This window comes from Colossoma macropomum, unplaced genomic scaffold (genome assembly GCF_904425465.1).
Source record: "Colossoma macropomum unplaced genomic scaffold, Colossoma_macropomum, whole genome shotgun sequence".
In the NCBI taxonomy this organism is placed as follows: domain Eukaryota; kingdom Metazoa; phylum Chordata; class Actinopteri; order Characiformes; family Serrasalmidae; genus Colossoma; species Colossoma macropomum.
The window spans coordinates 28,713,890-28,740,048 of NW_023494802.1; the positions used below are offsets into that span (position 1 = coordinate 28,713,890).

At 40.0% G+C, this 26,159-nt stretch overlaps 1 protein-coding gene across 1 annotated transcript in view; it reads right to left on the reverse strand.

The window, feature by feature from the left end:
- lrp1ab (low density lipoprotein receptor-related protein 1Ab) overlaps positions 1 to 26,159 on the reverse strand; it is a 194,676-nt gene that overhangs the window by 40,557 nt on the left and 127,960 nt on the right. The window contains exons 24-42 of the mRNA XM_036591878.1: positions 25,021 to 25,218; positions 21,514 to 21,718; positions 20,420 to 20,584; positions 20,095 to 20,339; positions 19,114 to 19,245; positions 16,485 to 16,712; positions 15,875 to 16,049; positions 12,921 to 13,015; positions 11,916 to 12,065; positions 10,285 to 10,425; positions 10,073 to 10,198; positions 9,831 to 9,962; positions 9,478 to 9,612; positions 7,763 to 7,892; positions 7,342 to 7,468; positions 6,682 to 6,833; positions 6,469 to 6,593; positions 5,670 to 6,044; positions 343 to 532 (exon numbers count right to left, since the gene is read on the reverse strand). Coding sequence (XP_036447771.1) covers positions 343 to 532; positions 5,670 to 6,044; positions 6,469 to 6,593; positions 6,682 to 6,833; positions 7,342 to 7,468; positions 7,763 to 7,892; positions 9,478 to 9,612; positions 9,831 to 9,962; positions 10,073 to 10,198; positions 10,285 to 10,425; positions 11,916 to 12,065; positions 12,921 to 13,015; positions 15,875 to 16,049; positions 16,485 to 16,712; positions 19,114 to 19,245; positions 20,095 to 20,339; positions 20,420 to 20,584; positions 21,514 to 21,718; positions 25,021 to 25,218 — 3,226 coding nt within the window. The remainder of the gene's footprint in view (positions 1 to 342; positions 533 to 5,669; positions 6,045 to 6,468; positions 6,594 to 6,681; positions 6,834 to 7,341; positions 7,469 to 7,762; positions 7,893 to 9,477; positions 9,613 to 9,830; positions 9,963 to 10,072; positions 10,199 to 10,284; positions 10,426 to 11,915; positions 12,066 to 12,920; positions 13,016 to 15,874; positions 16,050 to 16,484; positions 16,713 to 19,113; positions 19,246 to 20,094; positions 20,340 to 20,419; positions 20,585 to 21,513; positions 21,719 to 25,020; positions 25,219 to 26,159) is intronic.

The window sequence follows — 26,159 nt, forward strand, 5'->3', positions numbered from 1 at the left end:
AGACAAATATACACAAAGAAGCTAAAACAGTAGTAGCAGCCAAAATAAGCCGTTTTTAACCTGTTAACTACATTAGCGTTGTAGCAAAACTAAAGTAGTGGTGAGCTGTGGGGTATGGTTTGGAACCAAACTATTGCAAACTTGCATTTTACCTAGAACGAATATGGGGAGATCAAAAAAACAGAAAAACAAAAAAAAACCTTCGGACTAGCGAACTTGATCCAATGCATACTGTATACCAGCAGAGCTCAGCAAAATGGTTCACTGAATGAGCCAAAAGAAAAAACTCAAGCTCATTTAATTATGAATGGTTACGGTCCAGTCTGACTCGTGGGTCCTCACCCTTGGCACTCGTCCAGTACAAAGGCTCGGGGGTGGTCGGATCCGGACATAGTGACCACCGTTTCCCGGTGGAAGGCTCCACTGCGGGTCTGGTCCACAGTGTGCCGAGTGATGGTGGAGGTGGTGTAGCTGGTCCAGAACAATGTGTCCCAGGCCCTGTGATATGCCAAACCTTCCACTGAGCCCACATCTGCAGAGACAGGACAAAACAGAAACAAACCAGTGAACTAATGTACACTAACAACATTACAGCAAAAGAAGTAAAAGAAAATCATAACATTTACAGTTCAAAATCTTTAAAGTCACAGTTACTGCACAAAAGCACAGTATAATTTTATATTAATCAATCACAGCTCACTGAAACGAAAGGAGAAATTTTGATTCTAAACTTTTAGTTCATAATTTGTGTTCATAAGCAAGAGAGGAGATATTTGAGAATGAATTACTCATCTTGAATTTGATGAAACAAACAAAAAAAACAAACAAAAAAACACAAGACATGTTAGATTAGAAATAATAGCAAAACTAAATAATGATACAAATAAAAAAGATTCAATCATTTAAGTGAAACATACCTTGAGAATTTGTTATTCTTACAGAATATTCTAATATCTAATGTAACATTTGACAGATTATATTATTAATTCAATAATGATGATTTTAGAATGACTGAGAAACTATACTGAACTAATACTGAATACTAATGAAAACAGTGATTCCAAACTTTCGAACAGTGATGTCTTCATCTTAGATACAAACCTTTTTTTTAATCTTTGTAAAAGGAGGCATGTCAGATGACAGCCAAAAGCAGGCTCTGTCCCTTGCTAACAAATCTATCAGCAGGTGTGTAGTGTCCAGGTTTCTAGTTCCCCTCTGTGTGGGTGTGGGTGTGTGTGTGAATGTGTGTGCGCACACAGGGAGACAGTATCAGTCAGTCATTTCATGGATGGCTGCTTGTGCACACAGGCCCTGTCTCCTGGTGAATCTCTTTATTCATGCTGACTTGCTCTATCAGGAAGGCAGCTCCATGGGAAATATCACATTATATATATATATATATATATATATATATATATATATATATATATATATATACACACACACACACACACACACACACACACATATATATATATATATATATATATATATATATATATATATATATATATATATATATATATATATATATGTGGTATTTGTGATGTAAAATATCTAAAATATTTTGTGTGTATATATATATTTACATTTCTATTTATATATAAGGGACATTGTCTGCTATTGGTATCAGAGTCGGTCACAGCAAGGTGTGTCTGCCCAGAAAATACATATTGAAGCTCCCTGATATGTACAATACTGTGCAAAAATCTGAGACCACATTTTGTTCATTTAATTTCCAGTCAAAACAGCCATAAGGTACAACTTTATATTTCTGAAGGGATTAGACATAAAATAATCCACTTGCGTAAGAAAAAAAAAACTGGAGTTCAAAAAATAAAAGGTACAGAGAAAATTTCACTCTTAACGACCATGCAAGACCAAAACAGTACTTAAAAAAAGATCAACAGTACTTAAGGCTTTCACTTTTGAGAAAATCAAACTCCACTTTTTAGAGCTGAAAAAAAAACTTTCAGGTGTTTTGTTCATCTTTCCACTGTGAGAAAACAAATCAACACTATTGGTGTGAAAGTATGTGTAGCCATCAAGAAGCTGTTACTGACAAAATAGAAGAAAACCTACAAGTCTAACAAAAAAGCTTCTGGTGCTCTCAGAACAGCAGACTGGCCACCCTAGAGTTGCCAGTCTTTTAAAAAAGAATGGAAGTAAGGAAAAGCAGTGAGTGGACACAGTAAATGGTAATAAAATTGATATATTTATTTGTTGAGGCTTTTGTATAATGTTTAGTTTAATATACTTTTCTGAATAACTTGTACTTAATGACCATTTTGATCATGATTGATTAAATTAAATAAATTAAGGACTTTTGCAAAGTACTGTATACATACAGCATCGAAGAGAGGAGGTCAACATGGACCTCTTGAAGGTGATCCATCGATTTACCGCATCAAACAAATGTCTCCTCAAGCTCTCCTTCACCCTTTAACTGTGCAGTTTTCCCACTGATCTAATAGACAATACACAGCCAAGAATGAGCTCTAGCCATAAAGCTTTTATGAGGTTTCTGTCATATCTCAGTCCTTATCTGCCAACGTCACTCCGCAGATGGGTCTATGGCAGTGACTATCCATCCATAAAAGGACAAGACAAACCACTGGGCTGTTTACTTATGCCAAAAAATGTTAAAAATCAACAACGTCTCTTTTTGCAAACACAGAAGATGCGAGGGAAGAGGTGAGCAAATCAAGCACACATTCTGAGCCTTACAATGGGCTAGTTATTCACTGGCCACACAAATCACTGTTAACTCAGCTGGAAGCAATCAAATCCTGTCAACCTTCCAAGAAAGTGTTGTCATTTGTTGGACCAATGTCCAAGTAAGTGAAACATCACAAATAAGAAGGCACTCCGCATGCTGAAACAGGGCAAAGTCCACTTCGAACCAGCCATCATAGAGAAAGAGCAGAAAAACAAGCCCCTCCCACTCCATTCCACCTCTCCTCCCTTCTTTTCAGCATCAAGGCTTGTATGATGCTGTGGATGATTAGTGAGCCAGAAAGGTAGAATATAGCCGATCGTCTCATGAGAACAAGCTTAAAATCGGGAGAAGATTCTGCCTTTTCTCTCCAGTCCTGGAATGCATGAAGCAGAAAAGGAATAATGGCTCTGAAGAGGTTTTAAATTGATGGAATGAAGGAGATCACACCAGGGCACTTAGCATCAAGTAAAATCGACCGTTCTTAATGCAGCCTGGCAGAAGCCTGTCCTCAGCCTTGGACAGCTGTGTTCTGCAAGGTTGCCTGGTTTCACACAATCAATACCAACTAACAGTGAGCTACCAGCTGGATTCAGAGAGATTTTTGAGCATCTGGTGATCCATGAAGTGCCTACCTTTAATGGCTCAAATGGAGATAAGTGAGGTTATTTTCTTCTGTAAAGCGTAAAACGGACTTATCGACCCTTCTGAAGACCTTGAAAAAGAGATTTTTCTTCCCAACAAAGTTTTTTACTTTGCTACTTTTGCTCATGGATTTGAAATCATTGAAAACATGAAGGTGATGGAACAGCTCAAACTTGATTAAAATCCTTTTTGTCGCTGAGAGGCGGTGCGATCTCCAAGGACCAAACAGGTGTTAATGCAAAGCGTGACCATCCCCAGTCCCCCCCCCCAGACAACTCTTAGCCGCTAAACGAAAGCAAACGCACAGTGCCATTATGTTAGTGTCGAGCCTCCAATTAGTGCTGCAGAATGTAGTGGTGGTGGGGTGATAAGACTTTAAAAGGGATTGTCATTAGCACTCAGCTCTAACGGCGGGAGGTGCGTCAGCCCCAGCAAGAGCATGCTGTCCCTCATAGCAATCATTATCTGGCTTTCAGTACCCATTAACGGGATTAGCGTCAGCGTATTGCGGATGGCTGAATGGGAGAAAGAACTGAATGGCAGCTATAGCCCGGTAATAAGGATAGAATGGGACGTGCAGCAAGCCCTTATACCCACACTGGACACTTTGATCATAGGGATTGGACTGTTGGGGCACTCGCTAGTTATCTTCATCCTGGCAGGGAGGAGGCGCATGAGAGGGTCTCGGTCTCTTCATGGGACGGACATGCTACTTCTGGCCCTAAGTGCCTCGGATGTGCTGCTGCTACTCTCCTTACCTTTCCACACAGCAGCCATTGCTCTGGGCAAATGGCCCTTCGGCAGCTTTCTGTGCAAGGCTATCAGTTTTCTCGGAGTAGCCTGCAACGCGGTTAGTGCATTCACACTGGCAGCGTTAGCAATAACGAGGTATCTGACGGTGGTACATCCGACCTGGGCGTACCGCTCAAGCATGCAGCGCTGGTTACAGGTCACTGCAGCCCTGCTCTGGGTACCAGCTGTGGCGCTGGCTGCCCCACAGTTTGCCTTCCGTACTGTGGGTACCACCGCTGCGACACACTGCTTTGCCTTCCTGTCTGACGTCAGCCAAATGGTCTACAGCAACGCCCTCTTCTTGTTCAGCTTTGCCCTGCCTCTAGTGGTCATCATCCTCATGTACGCCAAACTCTACAAGTTTCTGCGCAGGACCCGCAGGCAGGGCCATGCTTCACAGCTGGAACGATACCAGAAGCAGGTGACCCAAACCACTGCCTTGCTAGTCATAGTCTTTACAGTTTGCTGGCTGCCATCGTATGCCCTTATGTTCTCCAGGGTGGGTCAGAGACTCGACAGCACGCCTGAGTTTCGCACAATAGCTATGTTCACTCGGCTGCTGGCCACCACCTCGTCCGTGGTTAACCCACTGCTCTATGCCTTCGTTTCCCGGAAATTCCGGAGGGAACTGCAGCATCTGGCCAGGGCACGTTGCAGGGACTGTGCAATGCCACACTGGCTTGTTTGTTGTCCAGACCGAGGTAGGGACATGGTACAGCCCTTTAACCCAGCAGACCTGGACACCCCAACTCCATAACAGATGTATAACATATGCCGGACAAAAGCATGCTCCAACGGTGTGTCGTGATTAAGGTGAATGAAAAAGGAGAACGTCACACTGGATTTGAACAGTTATCCAACTGAAGATGTTAAGCAAGTAACAGTGATTTCAAGAATTTTATATGAACTTCCATTACGAAACCATAAGGAAGAACACTTTATTTATTCAAGAATGAGTCACTGCTTAACACCCTATTGTCAACAAGGATTGTACTTCATAAATTGTGATGCAAGATCTGCTTGTTTTCTTTATGTATGATTTCTATGTCTCTTTACTTTCTCAAACTTACAAGAGTTGCTTTCCCTTTTACACATACTGTCTGGGTTTTATGGTCTTTGTGTTACATTGGCAAAAACCCTAACAAACTGTTAATGCTCATCAATTCAGGTTTGGAATGTCCAAAATTGCGGCTCTTAATTAGCTGGCTGACAGTACAGCCCCATGTCCAGTATATTGATAAACACGGTCAACATAAGCAGCTATACATAAATATGTTAAATTACCGGAAAATAACACATTTTAAATTAGACAGCCAAGATTTTTTGTAATCCAGCCACCAACACACCTGTACAAGCTTTTCAGATCTTAATTGCTTGGCTCAGATTAGTTGAGCTCTGAGAGAGAGCGAAATGTGGGGATCCTCAAGGACAGAGCTAGAAAACACTGCCTTAGTCCCCTTTTTTCAGCCAGACAAACTTGCTCCTGCTTCCACATATCATGCAGATCTGTACTTACTCTCGACGATCGTCTTGCGGTCAGAGCCGTCATCGTTGATTTGCTGGATGTTGCCAAAGTGGATGTCGCTGTAAAAGATTCGGTTAGCTCCTTTGCCACCTCCACCCCTGTGGTCAAAAGTGAGGGCAATGACGTTCTTCATGTGATCAGGGTCCTCGAAAGGCTTTATGGGTGCATTGAGGTTGGTTTCATCCGATAGGTGGATGCTCTTCAAGATGGTACGTTCTGAGTACAGCAGGTAGCCCTCGTAGTCACGACAGGTGCGCCCATCATCTGCTAGCATGCCATGGGCACAGGCACATGTACGTGCGTTATTACCACGGTACAGACACAGCTGTTCACAGCCACCGTTGTTATCCTTACAGATGTTGGTGCCTGTGAGGAAGATTATCAGTAAGTCAAGGGTTATAGAAGAGGCACATTAAGGCTTGCTTTGATGGATTTCTACAAATAAAATACTGTAAGGCAGTGGTTCCCAAGCCTGGTCCTCCGTCTGTGCACATTTTAGCACTGATTTTAACTTATGATGGGCTTGTTAATTAGTTTATTAGTCAGATCAGATGTTTGTTGAGGAAAAAAAAAATCACTGAAATATGCAGAAAAGGTGTAAAATCAGGGTTGGGAACCACTGGCATAAGGCATAAAAGGTTGTGCTGAATGGTATTCTTTTTTTCCCCACTGTTAGCCACATTAGCAGATTTGGGTACATTGTTCTTGCCATTGGTTGGAAACTGTTATTATCCAGGGGTGATCAGTGTTTTTATTTTTATTTTTTTTGCTCAATACTAGGTATACCTACCTTGCTGCCTAGCTCTGTTGAAGACTTTGATGTCCTTGAGTTGCACACCAATCCCTGTTCTTAGATAGACCATGTCAGTGGCGTTGTTCTTATTGCCTCTCTTTATAGAGCCATTAGCATGTGTTCTGCAATGTACAGAAGACAGCTCGTCAATAATATTCAAGTGACTAAATTTGTGTTCATCTAATGTTTAAAACTGCAGAGAGAGTTCACCTGTCGCTCCAATAGATGTAGTTTTCGAACACAGACACGGCAAACATGTCCATATTATGAACGGCCAAAACCAGCTCCCGGTTACCTCCTGTCTCCAGATTAATGCGCTCAATTTTGTCTGTACGAGCATCACACCAATACAGCAGACCCTCCTAAACACACAGACATGCACACACAGAATTAGCTGCAGTTTCCAAGAATGTTACCATGCTAATTTTTTTAGATAATACTTTTTTTTACAGTCATTAAAGACGAGAACAACTGTTCTCACACGTTTTGTATAAATGAAATAAAAGGGCCGACCTAACATAAGAGTGCAGCTTTGTTTCACAACTACCCCTGCAAACTGCTAAAAGGCTAACAGACTAATCCAGTAATGTTAAGGTTTAAGTTTGAGATTAACTGAAAACTACAATATACAAAAGCAAAAAAAAGATATGTTACTTGACATTTTAGAGTCATCTAACACTACTTTAAAAATCTTAAGGAAACTAAAGAAATCTAAAAATAGAGATGTATTAAGAAATTTTTGGCACCCTTAATGACATGTTCAATGTCTCAGATGCCACTGCATTTAAAAAAATATTCAATTTTTGTATGAAAGTGCTAATTGTTCTGGAATTATTTTGGAACTGGAACAAGATTTGGCCATGTACAAACCTCATAGTCAATAGAGATGCCATTGGGCCAGCTTATACTGACATTGACCAGGACCATTCTTTCAGAACCATCAAGTCGAGACCTCTCAATACGTGGGTACTGCCCCCACTCTGTCCAGAACAGGTACCTTAGATGCGCACACACACACACACACACACACACACACAAACACACACACACAAAATCAACCATCATTTTTTCCACTGACAGATAAGACAAAATCTTTATCAGTCGACAGCATACCAAATATAATCATTATGGCAGTACAAATATTTCCACATTAATAATAATACACTGCAGAATACAAACACTGTTGATGCTTAATCCTACCACCTGTTAAACTGCTGATACTGAGCAAGGTTGTAGGAAATTTTAAAAACCTGCACGCACCCTTCATGCACGCACACCCGCTTTCTCTTACCCTTTCTCTGGATGCACAGCAATGGCACGGGGTTTGTCCAGACCATGGGAAATGACCACATAGCGGAAGGAGCCATTGAGCCTGGCCACCTCAATCATGTCAAAGCCCTGGTCTGTCCAATAGATGTTCCCTGTACATGGTGTAACAGAAAGACAGCCAACAAAACAATCAAAGGTGGAAAAATTCCAGAAGCAGCTACTAAAGATCTCTTGCTGCACTATTAATCTTCAGCTCTTGCCCAAATTTAAAATGAATGACATGAAATACCAAGGTCTGTGATGTCGACAGGCTACACCAACTTGATTTAGGGATTTACTATTCAATGCTGGCAGATTTTAGATTTAAAGATATGAGCAGACAAAGTAACAAATTGATTACTTTTAGCAACACTTTGGTATTTAAGTACAACTTAGAGTTTATAAATGGATATTTGGTTTACTATTTTAAGCACACAGAAGAAGACATTTAGCTGAGGGAAATCAATGGTTAAGGTAGAGAGGCTGCCTTAAATGAGCTAAAGCGAAACCAGGGCTAACAGGCACAATGATGGATGCTGATGAGGACTCTTCTTCTACAGGTGGTCTTTAATCTTCAGATTACGATTTGTCAACATGTTACTTTGTCAGAGAAATATAATTTTTTTGTTCTTTCTGGAACTAGCTAAACTCCAGCTAATTAGCAAAAAGCCACACTGCTTCTACCATCTAAATCACATCCTTAACAATACGTTATTGGTAATGAACCCATGTTAAAGGGTAATTTTTTATCTAATTTTTCAAAATTTCTACATAATTCAGTGAATGATAGGAATCAAGGGTCACAACAGCTGCAATCTAGCCATTTTATGTAAAATCCAAAATGGCTAGCGAGTCTTTTAAGTTCTTATATGTAATGTTCATGGTAAAACAAACCTTTAAAATAAATAAATAAATAAAAAAGGCAGCAGCCAGCGTTTTTATAAGCATTTCATGTAATAACGTCCTGTGAGGAGGCTTTTATAGGCACTTAATTCGGCACTCCACCACTGTAAACCGAGCATCTCATGCCAAACCACTTGGAATGACTTTGTTTACTTCTTGACCATTTAATTATACAGAAATTTAGAAAAATTGGTGGAACCCCCCCTTAAAGCAAACGTGTTTCGTAGTAGTGAAGTATCACATACATACATACAAATATGAGCAAAACTGTCACATTTTACTATCCATTAAGCATAAAATTGTATGGACAGACAGGTAGATGGATAGATAGTCAGACAGACAGACAGACAGATCTTGACATTATGAATACCTAGATAGTAATTCCAGTATAGGTACTGGCACCATGAGCATTTTTCAGTACTTAAATACTTTGCACATTCCTAATATTAACAGATTTAGAGTGAAACATAAATATTTATTTTTCAATTGATTCTGCTTTTTCACCTGTGCCTAACTTTGGATTTCGAGACACTGGTTGAGCGACATTAGCGCACTGCATCTCAGATTTCACTGAGATTTGTTTTGGTTTGATTATTTGATTATTTTCGTATAATATTTATTCACTGTAAAAGTCTGGAAATGTTTATCTTGAAAACACAAATAGCATATTTTATAAAATAATCATCAATTCTAGCATTACAAAATCAACGAGGTATGTTCAGGTGAACACATCGATGTATTTCACACCCATAATTTTTAACATGTGCATATGTCTGACAGCCTGAAATCTCTAACCTGCAATCCAGTCAACGGCAATGCCCTCCACGCGTCCAATTCCATTGGTGACCACGTCTTCTCTCCAGGTTTGGTCTCTCTTGGCTCGGCTGATAGTACTCAGACCCATATCCACCCAGTAGATGGTGTCATTCTCTACAGAACACAACAATAAAGGCTAAATACCCAAACCATTTAACACCAACCAAACGGCAAGTAAATCATTCCATGAAGCCTCTGTTTCTACAGGGTCAGTTTCAATTAAGATTTGCCTCTGCAGCTGAGTTTTAGCCTAGGATTAGGCTTAATATGCGTGGAGAAAATAAATCTTTTTTGATTTAGAAGTAATCTGCAAGTGGCATACGGGCACTTACCAGCATGAAAGTCAATGCCCACTGCCAAAGAGGTGCCTGACACTGGCACAAGAGCATCAGATTTGTCGGCTGGGTCAAGAGGGATGCCGCGGATGCCCTCATGCACTGAATAAAGCAGGAAAGAGCCCATACCTGCACACACATACAGAGGAAAAAAAAAAAGACAAGGGGATTTACCCAGGTGGAGACTTCAAATGCATGGAGTCATACGGTCAGAGCAAGAGCTAGTTGTCAAGGCATACCTTCACAGGACTGCTGGCCGCTCTTCAGGCTGTAGCCTGCAGTGCACATACACGCTCTGCTGGTGGGGGAGGTGGGCAGGCACAGCTGAGAGCAGTCCCCGTTGTTCTTGGTGCACAAGTTTGTACCTTCAACATAAACATCAGTGGTTTAAATGCACTCAGCATTGCCTGCCTATATTTAAATACTGACAAATGTGAACAATCACACTAACCTTTTTGCTGCACTGTTTCATTGTAGATCTTCATATGCATCACAGGAGAGGTGCTGTTTCTCAGAACCTTCCAGTTGCCTCCGTTCTTGTCACAGGTGCCCACCTGGTCCGTGCCTTGGTCTGCCCACCACAGCTTGTCTCCTGTGAACACACAACAGAAATGACAAGAATTAGGGGTGTAAATCTCTGATGCATCATGAAATTTCAAATACCACCATCATTTCATTCATTTCGATTAGACTATCTTGGTACAATTCATGCAAAAATACACAACATAAACAAATGTGTCCAGAAAAACTGTTTACAAGGTAGTGAAATATAGACAATGAAAGAGTGTGTCAGAGACAACACTTTCATGTATATCATATCCTGTTAAATGGCCATTAAAGACAAAGTTATTAATTTTTCAGCATAACACAAAGGAGAGAAAAGCCATATTTCAATTTTTTACAGTATTTAGTGCGTCCACTTCTTTTTTTTATTACAGCTTTCATTCTTTTCCAGAGACTTGCTTTCAGTTTTTCAGAGAAATCTGCAGGGATACTTTTTTTTCACACTTCCAGAGTTCAGTCTTAGAAGTTGATTGCGTTGCAATCATCAGTCCATAAAACCTTCCTCCACATCTCAGGTGTCTAGTTTCAGTGTCCTAGTGCTAATTCTCTTCTTTTTGCTCTCTCTCCTTTTCTCAGTAACAGCTTCTTGACGGCTACACATCCTTTCAGACCCACAGTGTTGAGCTGTCTTCTCACAGTGGACGGACAGACAGAAACACCTGCGGATTTATACATATCTAAAGCAAGTGGCTAATTTTTTCCTATCTCCCAAAGACGAAAGCTTTAAGCACAGTTTATCTAATGGTAACATTTTTGGCTGCCGACTAGGTATTGCACCATTGTTAGGAGTCCCACTCTCACTATATCTTTTGATTATTTCCAACTCCAATCTTGGAAATTCCTGTTTTGCCTTCAACTTTCCCCTTCATCATGCAAGTGGATTATTTTATCTTATCCAGTCTCCCCAGAAATATCTCCTTTAGCCATGACCATGAAAAAGAAATCTGCAAGGTGAGCTTGGGTAGTTGCTTGTGTGAACTGAAGGGGAACATAATGTCAGTCACTCCTCTAGGCACAGCATTCACTGAGAGGACACAGGAGTAACTCAGTTTTAAGATTTGAAGGATGGAAGAGTTAAACTGGCAGTACAATGCACAAAAGGATAGAATGGACAGTTGATATGATATACTTAGTGTTGGAGGGTTTTGTGTTAATTTCTTTGAACTATGTTTCCTGCTTTTTTTCTGACAGTCAAAATTGAATAACTTGTACTACTTTATTAAATATTCCAAAATTAATGCAGCTGAATCACAACCAGATTGATACACCACTAATGGCAAAAGTACTTCAGGCATGTGACTTTCAGGAGTTCCTGGAAAGCAAGAATGATTTATAATGTATCACACAAATGAAAAGTGCTCATTTTCGCGATGCTGGCTAAATGCTAAAAAAATGCTGTATACTTACATAACCATATGGAAGAAAAGTGTGAGGTTTTCCAAATAAGAATAATTACAGAGTGGTCAATTGCCTTATATAATAAATATAGCAAAAACAGAGTGGTCAGTGGCCTCTCACCCATAACAGCCAGAGCTGTGGCTTTGGTCAGTTTGCCCTTCACTCCCTCTATGATTTCCAGGCCTGTGCCGTCCAGCTTGCAGCGGTTTATGGTGCTGTTGCCTGAACTGATCCAATAGAGCCTCTCCTCATGAAAGTCAATGGAGAGCCCTGTCAGAGATCAACAGAGAGCAGTCACTCACAAATACATCATTGCTGCCCATTACATTTCTAAAATAATACATTTAAAGGGCACATACACCTCCTTTTTCTCACATTTTGTTTTGTTCTCCTAATGTGTCATGAACACATAACTCAAATGACCATTTCCAACCTCTCTTTATGCCTTAAAATTAAACAGGCTGTTTTTGTTTATTTTGTGCCTTTAAGACTAATATATGTAAATGACCTCAGTTCTGACTGGCTACACTGCATTGAGCATCATCCAAAACGGAGTCCAGGCTGAAACGCTTTATTTATAACTTTATAACATGAATCGGTGGAGCTAAACTGCTGTAGGCTGAGTAGGTGGATATACAGTTGTAAGTAAAAAGTTTGGGTGTCCCAGCTAAATAGACATGTTTTGTTGAATTTCTAAGTGGAAAAAAAAAAAACACACATCCTCTACAGAGAACAAACTTCTGCACACTTGAATGCATAATTATTGTTTATTTCCTTAACTTAATGCACAAAATAAAATTTTTTTGCCAATGTGTTAAATTCAGCAAATGAATAGGAACTGTGCACTAAAATTAGCAGAAAATGCCATATTTACGTTTGCTCTCTGTAGAGAAATTCAACAAACATGTAATTTGACCAGAGATGTTGAAACTTTTGTGTACGACTGCATGCAAATGTTTTGACTTTTTGTGACATTGCAACAAAAATGAAATCAAAAATTTTCGCAGCTTAGTTTCCATATACTGACTGGACTGAAGAGCGGATGATATGTTTTTAAACCACAGTAATGTTTACATATTAGATTAAATTCTTGTTTAGAAAAAAAAGGAATATGTGGTCACTCACCCACAGGACTTTTCTGATTGGTGAAGAGTAAAGTACGGTTGGTGCCATCTGTGTTAGCCATGCTGATGTTGTCTCCATCAGTCCAATAGAGTTTTCTGCAAAACAATAAGCAACATGGCATGTGAGGATGATGCAGAAGATAATGAGAATAATGTAAATGTTAAATACAAATGTTGCCCTAATGGGGCTTTTTTCTTTTCCAACTTGTCAATTCTCTGAAAAACTAAACACATGATGCACATTGTTTACTGTGAAATGTCTTGATGTTAAATTTTTTGCCCACCCCTACTTTTTGCATTGTTTTCATGTATTGCTTATGAGTAAGCCTAAGAAGCTTTTACTTCAACCTCTGGCAGTGGAGATGTATGTGTCAGGGACAGCTCTATATGTTAAGAGGCTAACATATCTCTGATTTTTGCATTTGTAGATGGAGCATGGACAGGTCACTTAGCTAACATTACATGTTATCTGCATTGCACATGCATACTGTATGCTTACCAGTAACACTGCAAAATGCATGTGCCTGTTTAACCACCCATCCACCCCCCCAAATAAATAACTTCAAATCAATACAACACACACAAGAATTTTATATTATTCTACATAAAACTAGAAAGCTAAATTTGTATGCAAGTTTGCATGTATGTAGTTTAATGAAAAGACATTGTTTAAGTATGCTGAATATATTTTAGTGTTCGAGCATTTCCTAGCAGTGTCACTTTGTGCTTTGAATGAAACTGCACGACCAAAATCAAGATAAACTGCAAGGACAGTTTATCAGAGCAGTGTAATCTTTACCATTGACTATTCTAATGCTTATCTAAGAACATATTTAGAGTCTTTCAACATTATACAGTCAGAAAGAATCTATGTACATAAGCCAGTTAAATCTGAGTGAGCCAGTGAGTAAGTGAGTAGCGAGGCTCATGAGGCATTTTGCATACAAAATCAGGCATGGCTCAGCACACTGGCTGCACATCAGTCGCACAGCGGCTGCTGCTTTTGGAGTCGGGGCCAAGGAAACTGTGCCTCCTCACTGGGGGGTAGTTTTATTTTCTGACCTCAAAGACCACACTATGAGCATAATTCAAGCCTACCCCCGACCCTCTAAGCAGTATAAACGTCTCCCCTTTTGTTTATGTAACTTCACAGCTCCTGCCTTTCGTTCTTTAGAAACAAACAGCCTCGTCCCATCCCCCCTCCAAATGCAGGTTCCCACTTCATTCCAGTCACTCGCTTTCACTGAAAACCGCAGAGGCATATGGTCCAGGCATCTGTTGCTTTTATGTGCCATTCTCAAAACAGTGCTCCACGAAAAAAAGGAGGGAACAGACAAAAAGTTAACAGGGAGAGATAACTACAGAAGGAGATAAAAGCAGTCTGTGTATGCGCCAGTCCTCTTAAGGTTTCATAATACTGACCTTGTGGAGACATTTGTTTCCAGAGAAATATCTGAGGCTACAGTTAGAGCTTTAATCAGGTCTGAAATTTTGGTCGGAACAAGAACACAGCCTGAGAACTTTCTGTCTGGAGCCCGACCCGACACGTGATTTAAGTCTGAAGCCTACCCAGACAAAATTCTCTCCGAAACTGAGCTGAGCAGAAAAAAATAGTCTAAAACTGACCTGAAATGGCCCATCATCCCATATACCGGATAAAACCTGACAGGATAGTGCCAGTTATAGTGCAGTATCACAAAATTATAGAAGTCATTACGGCATAAATAATTAAAATTAAAACAAAAATTAAATGCTATAATAAAACAATCAGCCCTCCAAAAAGTTTAAAAGGCAGCTTTTATTTATTTATTCATAAAATAATGCTTTTAAAACAGTATCTTAAATGTGTATGTTTAGTCCGAGTTAACTTTACATACAGCACTGTTCTCACGCTGTGCTGATATAGCAAAATGTTAGCTTCACCTCTTTATTACTAAAACCATTTCTGCACCTAGAACTTATTGAAAATTTAAAATAAAACTATTTTTGCCCAAAATCACATGTTCTTTTGGCTGCACAACAAAGTATTTCCCTGAATGGATTTACTGTTTATGTCCCCGTTTCTCTTGAGCATGGGCCTTCGTGGACCTTGGTGTTGGGCACTCCAGCATGCCAGGTTTAAAAACCGATTTAAGGCAGTGACAATAGTGAAGAATAAAGCAAAGAGTAAAACCAAAGCAGAGATAAATACAGGGCAAAATATGATAAAAGTGAGAGGAACTGAACATAAAATTCCAACCCCACTGGAGCCAGACAAGCATTTTAGAAATGACATCTGAACCAGACCAAATCTGACATGAGTAGTTGGGTCTTGTTGAGTTTGGACAAATGTTTCAGGTTCTAGTCAGAGTTAAGTTTAATGTCAGGCTTGTGGTCTGTGTTACAGTTAGGGTAATGATTAGGATTAGGCCCTGACCAATATATTGGCTGGCCGATATTAGCAATCAGTTGGGCAGCTCAATTCAAGGCACTGTCTGTTTAACTACATGATAACAATCCAGGCTGAAATAGGATTGTAAGTACTGTGAGAATGAAAATGTATCAAATGCATCCAAAAAGAATAACCTATTATAACACACAAAAAAACTTTACGAAGAGAACTAACAAAAAATAATAACAATACGTAGTGATAAACAATAACCAAAACCGAGCATCCTGGGTAACTCTGCACCCAGGACAACAATACATCATCTGACGCCTTTGAGTTTCTGTTCTTTATATGATTTAAAGAAGTGTGACAATTGAGAACTATTTAACTATTAATTAAATCACCTTTTAACTAAAACTACTGGTGTACAACAAGACAATCTGAAATATAAATCTAAAATTATATTATTCTTTATCTGAACTTTTAGCCCCCTAAAACCGGTATCGTCCACAACATTTTCATCAGTCAGACCCTAGGTTAGGATTAGAGCACTGCAGTATGTGAGAGTGTTTGCTGAGGTTACTAACCCAAGCATGGGGTGGACCACCAGGCAGTGGGGTTTGTCCAGTCCGTGAATGACCGAGTTCTTAAATGAGCCATCCAGACGGGCCACATTGATCTGCTTCTTGCTGGCATCATAGCTGGTCCAGAACAGATTCCTGGACACCCAGTCCACAGCCAGCCCCTGAGCATTAGGAATATCTAAAATAGGAGCATAAATAGTCATAAACTGTTCAATAAACATGGTTAAAGGAAAAATTAAAATGTACATCGTTTTCCTCTTACCCAGTATATAGTCAATCAGCCTTGACATGTCTTTTAATTTTAAAATTCATTTTGCAGATGCTTTTACACAGAGTGACTTTACATGAGTTTAATCATGTTAACAGAAGCATGTAGCACCAGGAGTCTTGCCCAAGAACTCTTATTGGTATAGCATTATGTGCCTGCCTGAGCGGGAACTGAATCCCCAGAAACAGAAACCACAGCACAACGCCAATTAGTGGCTGAAAGCATCTATTACTTGTAAGCTACAACAGCATCGTAGCTCCCATGCAAAAGTATCAAACTTCAGACACCGGCCATGTCACCAGCCAATATTTATATTTGGTTGAGCAGAAAAAAACAGGCTCTCACCAGCAGACACCACTGTTTCCACGCCCGTCCCATTGATGAAAGCTCTCTTGATCATCTGAGTCCGCACATCAGACCAGTAGATGCGCTGCTCCAGAGCATCATAATCCACTGCTGTTACATTGTCAATAACAGGCACGGTGAAGGAGATGATATAGTTGTAATAAGGATTATCAATGTCCACCCCTCTAATCTCAATCTGACGTGCATATAGCAGGAACTGACGAGACTCTGTACAGGATAATAACAGAAGAGGGCAAGTTTATTAAATAGTCATAAACACGTAACATTACACAGCAAATGTAACATTTCCAACATTCAAAGGGGCAAACGTGATAGAGAGCGTGAAATATAATACAGGATATGTATACTAAACACTGACAGCACTGAAAGGAATACAGCCCTCTGTAGAGTGTGTAGATGAATGAGAGTGGACAGACAGTGTGGTAATACTGCCTCCTGATCTTCAGAGAAACACTGAGTTACTGACCACCGCTGTGCACAAAATACTGAACAGAACAGCAGCCCTGCCTCAAATACTGATCACGAGGGGGGTGTGGGGGTGGTAGAAAGAGACAGAGATGAACAAAATGAGAAAGCGATTAAAAAAAAAGAGAGAATGTGACAGAGAGAGACGAAGAGAAACAGAGACAGTGAGAGACAGAAAGAGAACAAAAAAAAAGAGTGATTATGTAAGCAAAAGGCTCAGAGAGACAAAGAGAAAGAGAGACAGACTAAAAAAAGAGATACAGACAGAGCGATAGAGTAAGTGAGAAACAGACACTGAAAGAGAGAGAAAGTGGTAGAGAGAGAGAGAGAGAGAGAGAGAGAGAGAGAGAGAGAGACTGGATCTCTAAGTGAGAAGTGTCTCCTGATGCTTAATGTCAGTGTTAATGGAGGACGAGAGCGGCTCCCTCTATTTCAATCAGCCTGCTCTTCACAAAGCCACAGCGGAGGTCACTGCAGAATACTAATCACTGCTGTGCTATCAGTGCATCAGAGCACACAGGTCACACTGCAGAATACTAATCACTGATCTTAGTTCAGCACAGCAGGACAGCAATGCCACACTGCACAGCATAAACCACCAACATTAGATAAGTTTAGTACAGACAGCGAGCCCTGAATGGGGTTGATCATTAAGTTGAGTGCCCTGTTTTTAACATCTTTCATCAAGCCAAACATCTGCTGGTATTATGGTTTTAATGGTTTTCAAACAGGGATGGGTATTGAAATTCAGTACTTTTCTGTCACAGACTGAATTACTTAAGTACCACTAAGTACTGCACAACTGTTTCATTTAATAGCAAATTTCAATGAAGTAGTTACCACACATCGTATCAGTATTTATGAGCCAACTAGTATGCTAGTTCCAAAAATATCTAAAGTAAGTTTCTTTTACATCTTATTAACGCCAGAACTTCAATTCTGCGCAACAGTCTTTAGTTTACTCTGCAATCCGTCAGTAATTATAGACACTTCAAGCACACTTGACTCATCAGACTGACAACACAGCACTCAGAAATTCTAGCCATTGTTTTCAACAACGTACGTCATAAGACACCAGTTTCCAGCACAGCTCAATGTCTCTGTGCACCACTGTGCCCCACTCATTTTGTGAATACTGTATTAAAAATATAAAAAATAAATAGCAGATGACTTACATTATGAAAGACAGTCAATCCAATATTTAAAAGAAAAAACTGTACAGTTTTCTCACTTCATATGCCATAACCATGATCTGTCCTATCTGTCTCTCGTCCAGTGTGCCATAATCTTTACATTAATTGCTGCTGTAAGCCGACCTGAAATCAAACTTAACCTTTTTTTAGCCTTGTTTGGTCATAATAAGCACGTAACACCATATCATGTCATTTAAAAGCCATCTTCTGATTTTTGGCTACTTCACTGTTCACCAGCAGATGGGAAAACTAATATTAACCAAGATCATGCTTCACCTTCCCTTTATTTCACCCTCACCTATCATCTTAGCTGGCTCAGAGTCCCTCCCAGATATCATGTTTCACTTCACGGTATAATAATGATTTCCGATTCACAATGACTTTAAGCCATACTCACCTCCACTTTATGTTCAAATGCAAATGATTTTGTTTGTTGAATATTTAAATACAAATGCAAACAGCAGTGTCTCAGCAGCTCTATTGCAGTCTACTGCAAGAGGTTTGGGTACACTGCTGTGACAAACGTCTATAACAAACTGTAGTTTAAGAAGAAGATTTGTACTGCAAAAATGTTGAATAGCCCTGATCAAATGACATGTTTTGTTAACATCCTCTATAGACAACACACAAACATTTTTTTTCTTTTGCAAATATTAGTGTACAACTTTTTAGGAGCTAAGCTAAAAATATTGGTCACAAACTGGATACTGGCTACATTTTATTTTTGTTTTTTTTCATATATGTTAAATTCAGACATGTCATTTGACCAGGGGCGCCCAAACTTTACTGCGTTTTTTTTGTTTTTATATAATCATATAGTCAATAAAATAATACAATAACAACTTTTTGCATTTAAAAGAAATTTAAAGAATGATTTACTAATCATCTGTAACTTGGAATAAGACACAGCCCTATTTTTAAAGATGAAAAGAAGATGATAAAAAGGCTACCGTAGCACGTGTGCTTGTCTGCTTGCAGCTTCATAAGATGTGGACAGGCGCAGGAGAATGTCTGGTTGTAGTTGATGAGGCACAGATGAGAGCACGGACCCTTTCCATCGTTAGCAGCACAAGGGTTTGGAGCTGAACAGAGAAGCAGAACAAAACAGAGAAAATTAAAATGAAAGCACTAACACAGAGTCTAATAAACAGGCGTAAATGGGTACAGTATGCACTCTGTATCAGTTAGCTTGGGTTAGACCTGGACAGAATGTCCATCTTTTCATGCGTATGTGTGTCATGTCTTGCCTTATGGGCATACACTATACGCTAAGACTGTGGATGGTTCTCTACCAAACAAAACCAAACGTTGTGTGATGCCTGAAACATTGTTTTACGTTATTTGTGAGATGAGGTCTTGGCCTAAAGTGTATTTATCGCAGAGAGGTACATGTAGGATGTTGTGTGGCAAAATAGTCCCCAAAGAAAGTATATTTATTCAGATTTACAACAATGTTACTATTATTACCTATAATAAAATGTGTTGGTCCACTGGTTGCTTTGGATAGTGAATAAAAATGGCTGTATTTGCATTTTAGAAATCACAAACCCCTGGTTCCTATCACCAGCACTGTAAGGAAATCTGAGACAGTAATTTCCATTTTAATTTCCATATATGGACAACATTGACTTGGGAGTGAATCGCATTTTTTTTTAGGTACTTTAACAACATTTATATGTGACACCTATCTATCTTATTATAAATAAATAAAAAACAAACAAACAAGAAAGCAAGCAAGGAAAAAATTCTATGTCAGGGTCATTTAAGTTTGATTTACAAGAGTTTACTGGAGACATTAGCATATTACTCCACGTCCTACCCGGAACCATTAAGGCAATGACTGGGTTTGTTATTCATTTACCGGTGAAGTCACTGACCGTATTACGGGAAATATATGTGTATTTGCTTAGTGTGATCGCAGCAGTACTGACCCTGAGGCTGTCTGGACGGGTGGTAGACCTGCAGGTCAAATGGCTGGGTGTTGGTCCTCTGCACTACAGTCACATTGTGTCCAGTCCATTTGTTGGCCTTGGCCAGTGTGTTGGTGCGCCAGTCTGTCCAGTAAACCTCCCCTCCATACATGGTGACAGCGAAGGGGTGGGACAGGTACTCATGTCCCCGCAGAACCTCGATCAGGCCCGAACCATCATAGGCAGCTGAGTAGATGGCGTCAGACCTGCAGACACGTCATTATCCCATAAATAATAAGGCAGGTTTAGGAATCTTAGAATATTTAATAGCTTTGTGTGTTTTTACCTGGCATCAATCCACAGAATACGGCGCTCAAGGTAGTCAACAGTGAGGCCGTTGGGCCATCCTCCGCTGCCAGTTTCTCTGTGGATGGTGCGACGGCCATCGCCGCTCATGGAAGCAGCTTCTATCCTGGGAGAACTGGCGTCCCAGTCTGTCCAGAACAAGATGCTGAAAAAGCAAAGAGGCAAAGCCAAATTCAAGACACATCTCTTCACTCTATACTATCATTTTCTTTTTCTAAAACTATCAGTTTTCACACAGACACATACAGTCTTGTGCAGAAGTTTGAACACAACGGGTCAAAAGACCTTTTATTGATTTTCTAAGTGGAAATTTGAGGTTTGCTCTGCAAAGCATAATCTTAATTATGACATTGTTTAGTGCACAGTTTAACATTTTGGGTACAAAATATGCCACAACCTTTGCACAGGGCACATTTAATGATTCATTTTCTCCCCTAGTATGTTAAATTCAGCAAATAAACAGTAATTTTGCATTAAAATGTGCATGAGTGTATTCTCACTCATAAAATCAACAAAACATGTAATTTAACCTTACTTTATCATATGTCTATACATACACCATACATTATTAGTAGTATTAGTAACAACAGCCAAAAAAAGTACATCAAACGAATCTGTTCATATATATGATGCCATAATGAAGTTTATATGGACGAAATGTACAGCACAGAGATGTAGATTTTGGCAAAATCTTTTGACCAATAAAACAAAAAAAAGATGTCACCCATCAAAGTACCAATTATAAAACGGAAGCCATTGCTGTCCACACCCATGTGGATGTTTGCATTCGATATGGTACATTGTTGTAGTTGTGCTATCGTCGTCTTCAAAAGTAGCTCTGAACATTACTATTTTTAGCTACGTGCTTTATTTTTTAGTAGGCCTATCTAGTGAAGCCAACGGTTTGTTGCGCCATTATGTGTACAATTCAAAAACGTTCCTCAGCTTGAATGATAAACTCACCAATTCAATTGGTTAAACAATTGTTCATTTGTTGGTTAGTCATTACTCAGTTAAATCATTTACATCCCTAGCAGTAAGTGTGTATCTACACGTGTGTGTTTTGTGTCTCACCCGTCTCTGGGGTCAAGGGCGATGGCTCGAGGGTGTTCCACTTCTCCAGCCAGCAAGGTAGTGCGCATGGTGCCGTCTAGCTTGGCCACCTCGATCTGGTCCAGGTTACTCTCCACCCAGTAGATGTTTCCGGCAATCCAGTCCACAGCCAAGCCCTCTGGAGTAGCCAGGCCATACTGGATAACCACCTCAAAACTGGTCAGTGCTGGACAAAAACAATGACAACAACAACACGTTAATACTCAATCATTTGCTTGGGAGACTGCTTTGGCAGGGTGCAGCTTTAAGCATGATGACACTAACCTTTCCAAGTAAACATGCACGGTATGTCAAAAGTAATGTTCGACTTTCACTATAACTACGTTAAAATACTTCCAGAGACTTTGTTAACATAAAACAGCCATTTGTTAATACTATGGACATACACTGACCGGTCACTTCATTAAGAACACCTCTTTGTTTCTATTCCCGTTGTCCATTTAATCAGCTCCAATTACCATAGGGGTCCAGTTAATAGTTCTTCAGTCACAGACTGTAGCTCAGCTGTATCTCTGCATACTCTATTAGTCCCCTTTTACCCTGTTCTTCAATGGCCAGGACCCTCATAGGACCACTACAGAGTAGGTATTATTTGGGAGGTGGATCATATGCAGCACTGCAGTGACACTGATGTGGTGGTGGTGGTGTGTTAGTGTGCGTTGTGCTGGTAGGAGTGAATTAAATACAGCAGTGCTGCTGGAGTTTTTAAACACCTCAGTGTTACTGCTGGACTGAGAATAGTCCACCAACCAAAAATATCCAAACAACAGCATCCTGTGGGCAGCGTCCCATGACCACTGATGAAGGACGAGAGGATGACACAAACTATGCAGCAACAGATGAGCCACTATCTTAGACTTTACATCTTCAAAGTAGACCAACAAGGTAGCGGTGTCTAATAGACTCACTATCTGTCAGTCTGATGAACCAATCAGGGTTTGGTGCATGCAAGGAGAACGCTGTTGGGACCAACTCCAGATTTATGCCCACGGTTTTGGAATGGGATGTCCAAACAGCTTACATAGGTGTGATGGTCAGATGTCCACATCCTTTCGCCATGAAGTCTGCATGTCATGTCAACTTGCGTTATAAACACTGCCCTACAGTAAGGTTTCATCATAAAATTCCAGCTGTGTTATAGCATTTAGTGTGGCAGGTGAACAGCCACAGTGTAATGTGCTTTGACAGTGTCTCAAGCTGCCCTCTATTGCTCCATCACGCACAGCACAAATGATTTCATCTGCCAGAATGACGCTAACATATGCAGGCTGACAGAAGCAACTCGAAAACATCTTGTCCTGTCTTATACCATGTCTCGTTTGCACAGTGGCGCTCCAGACGCGGGCAGGCATTGAGAGTTCTGTGGACAGCAAGCAGCACTATGCCCGTCGTCCACACACACAGCAGTAATTAGAGTTCTGAGCCCCCTGCATTGTTGGGCTGGAGACAGCCTGGCCTCTGCACTGGAGGAACTGAGCAAAAAAGCTCTTTGTTGCTTTGTTTCGCTGCTGGCAGCCACGCCGGCTGTGTTTCCACTTAGTTCCGAGAGGAAACGGCAGGGATTTAAGATCAGAGTTGGACACTGTATCTGCAGAGTGGGTTTGGAAGGGGGGGGGGGTATGAAGAGTGCCCATTATAGAAAGGCAGGCACAACATCACTGTTGTGCTTCAGACACTTGACTAAGGTTGTTTGTAGTCACGCAAACCACTGATTTGAAGAACGACCTGTAAACATTCTCTCAACAGCACATACAGAACTGTGCAAAAGACACTAACTTTTCATTTATTTCATTTCCCTATCAAAATAGCCACAGTGCAAGAACTCATCTTAGTTAAATGTTGTTTAAATGTATTATGGACCTTTTCTTGATAACAAGCACAAAAACGATAGTAGTATGCTGATGTATCGGTAGCTAGCTAGCTAAATTTCCTGTGGAACTGGAAAATTTGAACAAGAAGTTGGCAAATAGCTGATGTCAGCTTCATATCACCGAAGAATCAGGGGTGGGCGATAAATAATTGTCACATACCACCGCTCTTTGAAGGCATATGATGCCCTAAATTACCAGCAGTGAGGTTGCTGAACTTCACCACTCCTCTGCTATCACTGCAGACTGGCAGGGTCGCCTACAGAGCACCGCTAGTAGCCTGTTAATGAAGTAATGTTCTTTTTTATTTGAGAATTATCCGATTTCATATAGGAAGATTTCTACCGATATCCCTTGTAACTCAAAGTTCCAAAGGGCAAGGTGACTCTTCAAAACAAGGGGCAGGGGTAAAAATAATAAATGAAATTGGGCCTTTACAGCTTCCACTCTTTTTGGTAGACTTGCTTTCAATTTTTCAAAAAATACATTTTCCTACAACTCAGTTCAGTCTTAGAGGTTGCATTTTCTGCTTGTCACAAACTGACCCATCTCAATTACAAACTTAGGCTAGAATTTAGAATTAAGACAAATTTTCAGATCAGAAGTAAAAGTAGAGCTTGCTCTTCTCCTGTCTCTCAAAAATGTAAGCTTTAAATACTGTTAATCTGATGGTGACAGTACATGGTTGCATGGTTGTAAGGAGTTCCATTTCCTCTATTCCCATTTGCACTTATTTTTTCTGTGACTTTCTCTTTCCTTATGCAAGGGGATTATCTTGAGTTGTCCTTGTGAACGTTAGCGTCTGTTTGAAGGGGAATAATAATAATGTGTGTGATTCCTTTGAGAGCTTTTGCTTGGGGTTACAGCTGTAACTTGTTTATAAATAGTGATATATTTGACATTAGGTGCTGAAAATGTATTTATATCTTCTTCTTTCAGCACAGCAAAAGAGCAGTCTCTGATTTTTGCCCAGAACTGTATACACTAACAACTATACAACCATAACCACAAACGTACACAGTATCCTGAGAATTTGTGGCCAAATGAGACATAATGATTTAGGTAATAGTCTGGTACGCCGAAGAAGAGGGTGCAATGTACCCACTGAACCACAAATACAAAACAACATCTACATGAAAGGCAGGCTTATTCAGACCAGCATGGAGCCTTCGGCTAAATTAATAAATGTTATTTTCTCTGCGATGTAATCTATATCGCCCCAAGCTATTATCCACTTCACTTCTTCAGCCGCAACCAATGACATGGTTGAATAAAACCATCGCTTTCACAATCAATCCCACAACTATTAGGTTTTTTTCCACATGGAGACCTGCAAGAGACAACTGCTCCCTAGGTGCACTAAGTAGAACTGTTCATCGAAGGTTTATAGTATAGCTGGTATGGTGTATTTCATGAAGATGAGAAGTGAAAGTTCAAGGCAGGTTTAGAATGGGCAAACCGTTCTCCTTCGCCTGGGTGGCACTAGAACTTTCTTTCCATATGCCATCTGGCAGTACGGCTGTAAAACACTCCCTTAAAAATGACCTTTAAATAGTGCTGAAGTGCAACCAGTCCCATATTTTCTGGAATAGTTTCTCACCTCCGTTATCAGACAGTTTCCCACGGTAGATTTTGTCCTCCACCACATCGGTCCAGTAGAGGGAGCTCTGGTTGAGGTGGAAGTCCAGGGCGATGGTGTTCCTCAGGCTGGGCACCAGCACACTGAACTCACCCTTATACAGGTCAATCCGCCTGATCTCGTGCCGGTTGGAGAAGATGATGAAGGGTTTGAATGGATCTAGATCAAGGAGATAAGACACATGGCGCCTCAGAGAAAAGCCTTACCATCCAAATGACTTTCCAGTGACTGAAAAACAGTGATGTGCGTGCCAAGTGATCTAAATAAACTTGGTAAATTTCCACTGGCTGAGGACTGCTAAAAGCTGAACTGTTATAAAACTAACACCCATCTCCCAGCCAAAAACAATTCAAAATGTTCTGAACTTTTCTGAACCCCAACAGAGTTCATTCTAAATGAGGTTGTATGAACCTCTGTCCCTCAGCTCATCTAAAGCCACTAAAGAACAGAAAAGAGAAGCAGTTTCAAAAGATTAGAAATGTACTGTTATAAATTAACATTACACTCTTGAAAGAAGATGGTTCTTCCAGGGTTCTTTAGTAAAGAAAATAGTTTTATATAGAACTCAGAAAACGCTTTGCGTGATTAAAGGGTTCTTTGCATCATGAAAGGATGCTTTAGATTGATGGAGAATGTGCTGTATATGGTTCTGTATAAAACCTTTTTGAAAAGGGTTCTATATAGCACCAAAAGGGTTCTTCTATTGTAACAAGCTTGATATCGTAACAATAGAAGAACACTTATATAGATTCCTTTTCAAAAAGGTTCTACACAGAACCATATCGCTGTTGTCAGACGTTTTTCAGTTTTTGACATAATTTGAAAAGGCCTGTTGCCCTTTACATTGTGTGTAAATTTCATGAAGAATGGACCAAAAGAAACGGTCCAAAATGACTTGGGGGGAAAAAAAAGTCTGGTTCCATTGATTTTTTCCTTTTCCTGTAAAGTTATCATTTTGGAGATACGTGGTTTTCTTCCAACAACAGCACATGCTCCATCCATGTGAAGAACCCTTTCATCATCCAAAAGGTTTTTTGAGTGTTCATTATTTTATATAGAACAATTTTCTTTATTAAAGAACCCTTAAAGAAGCATCTTTT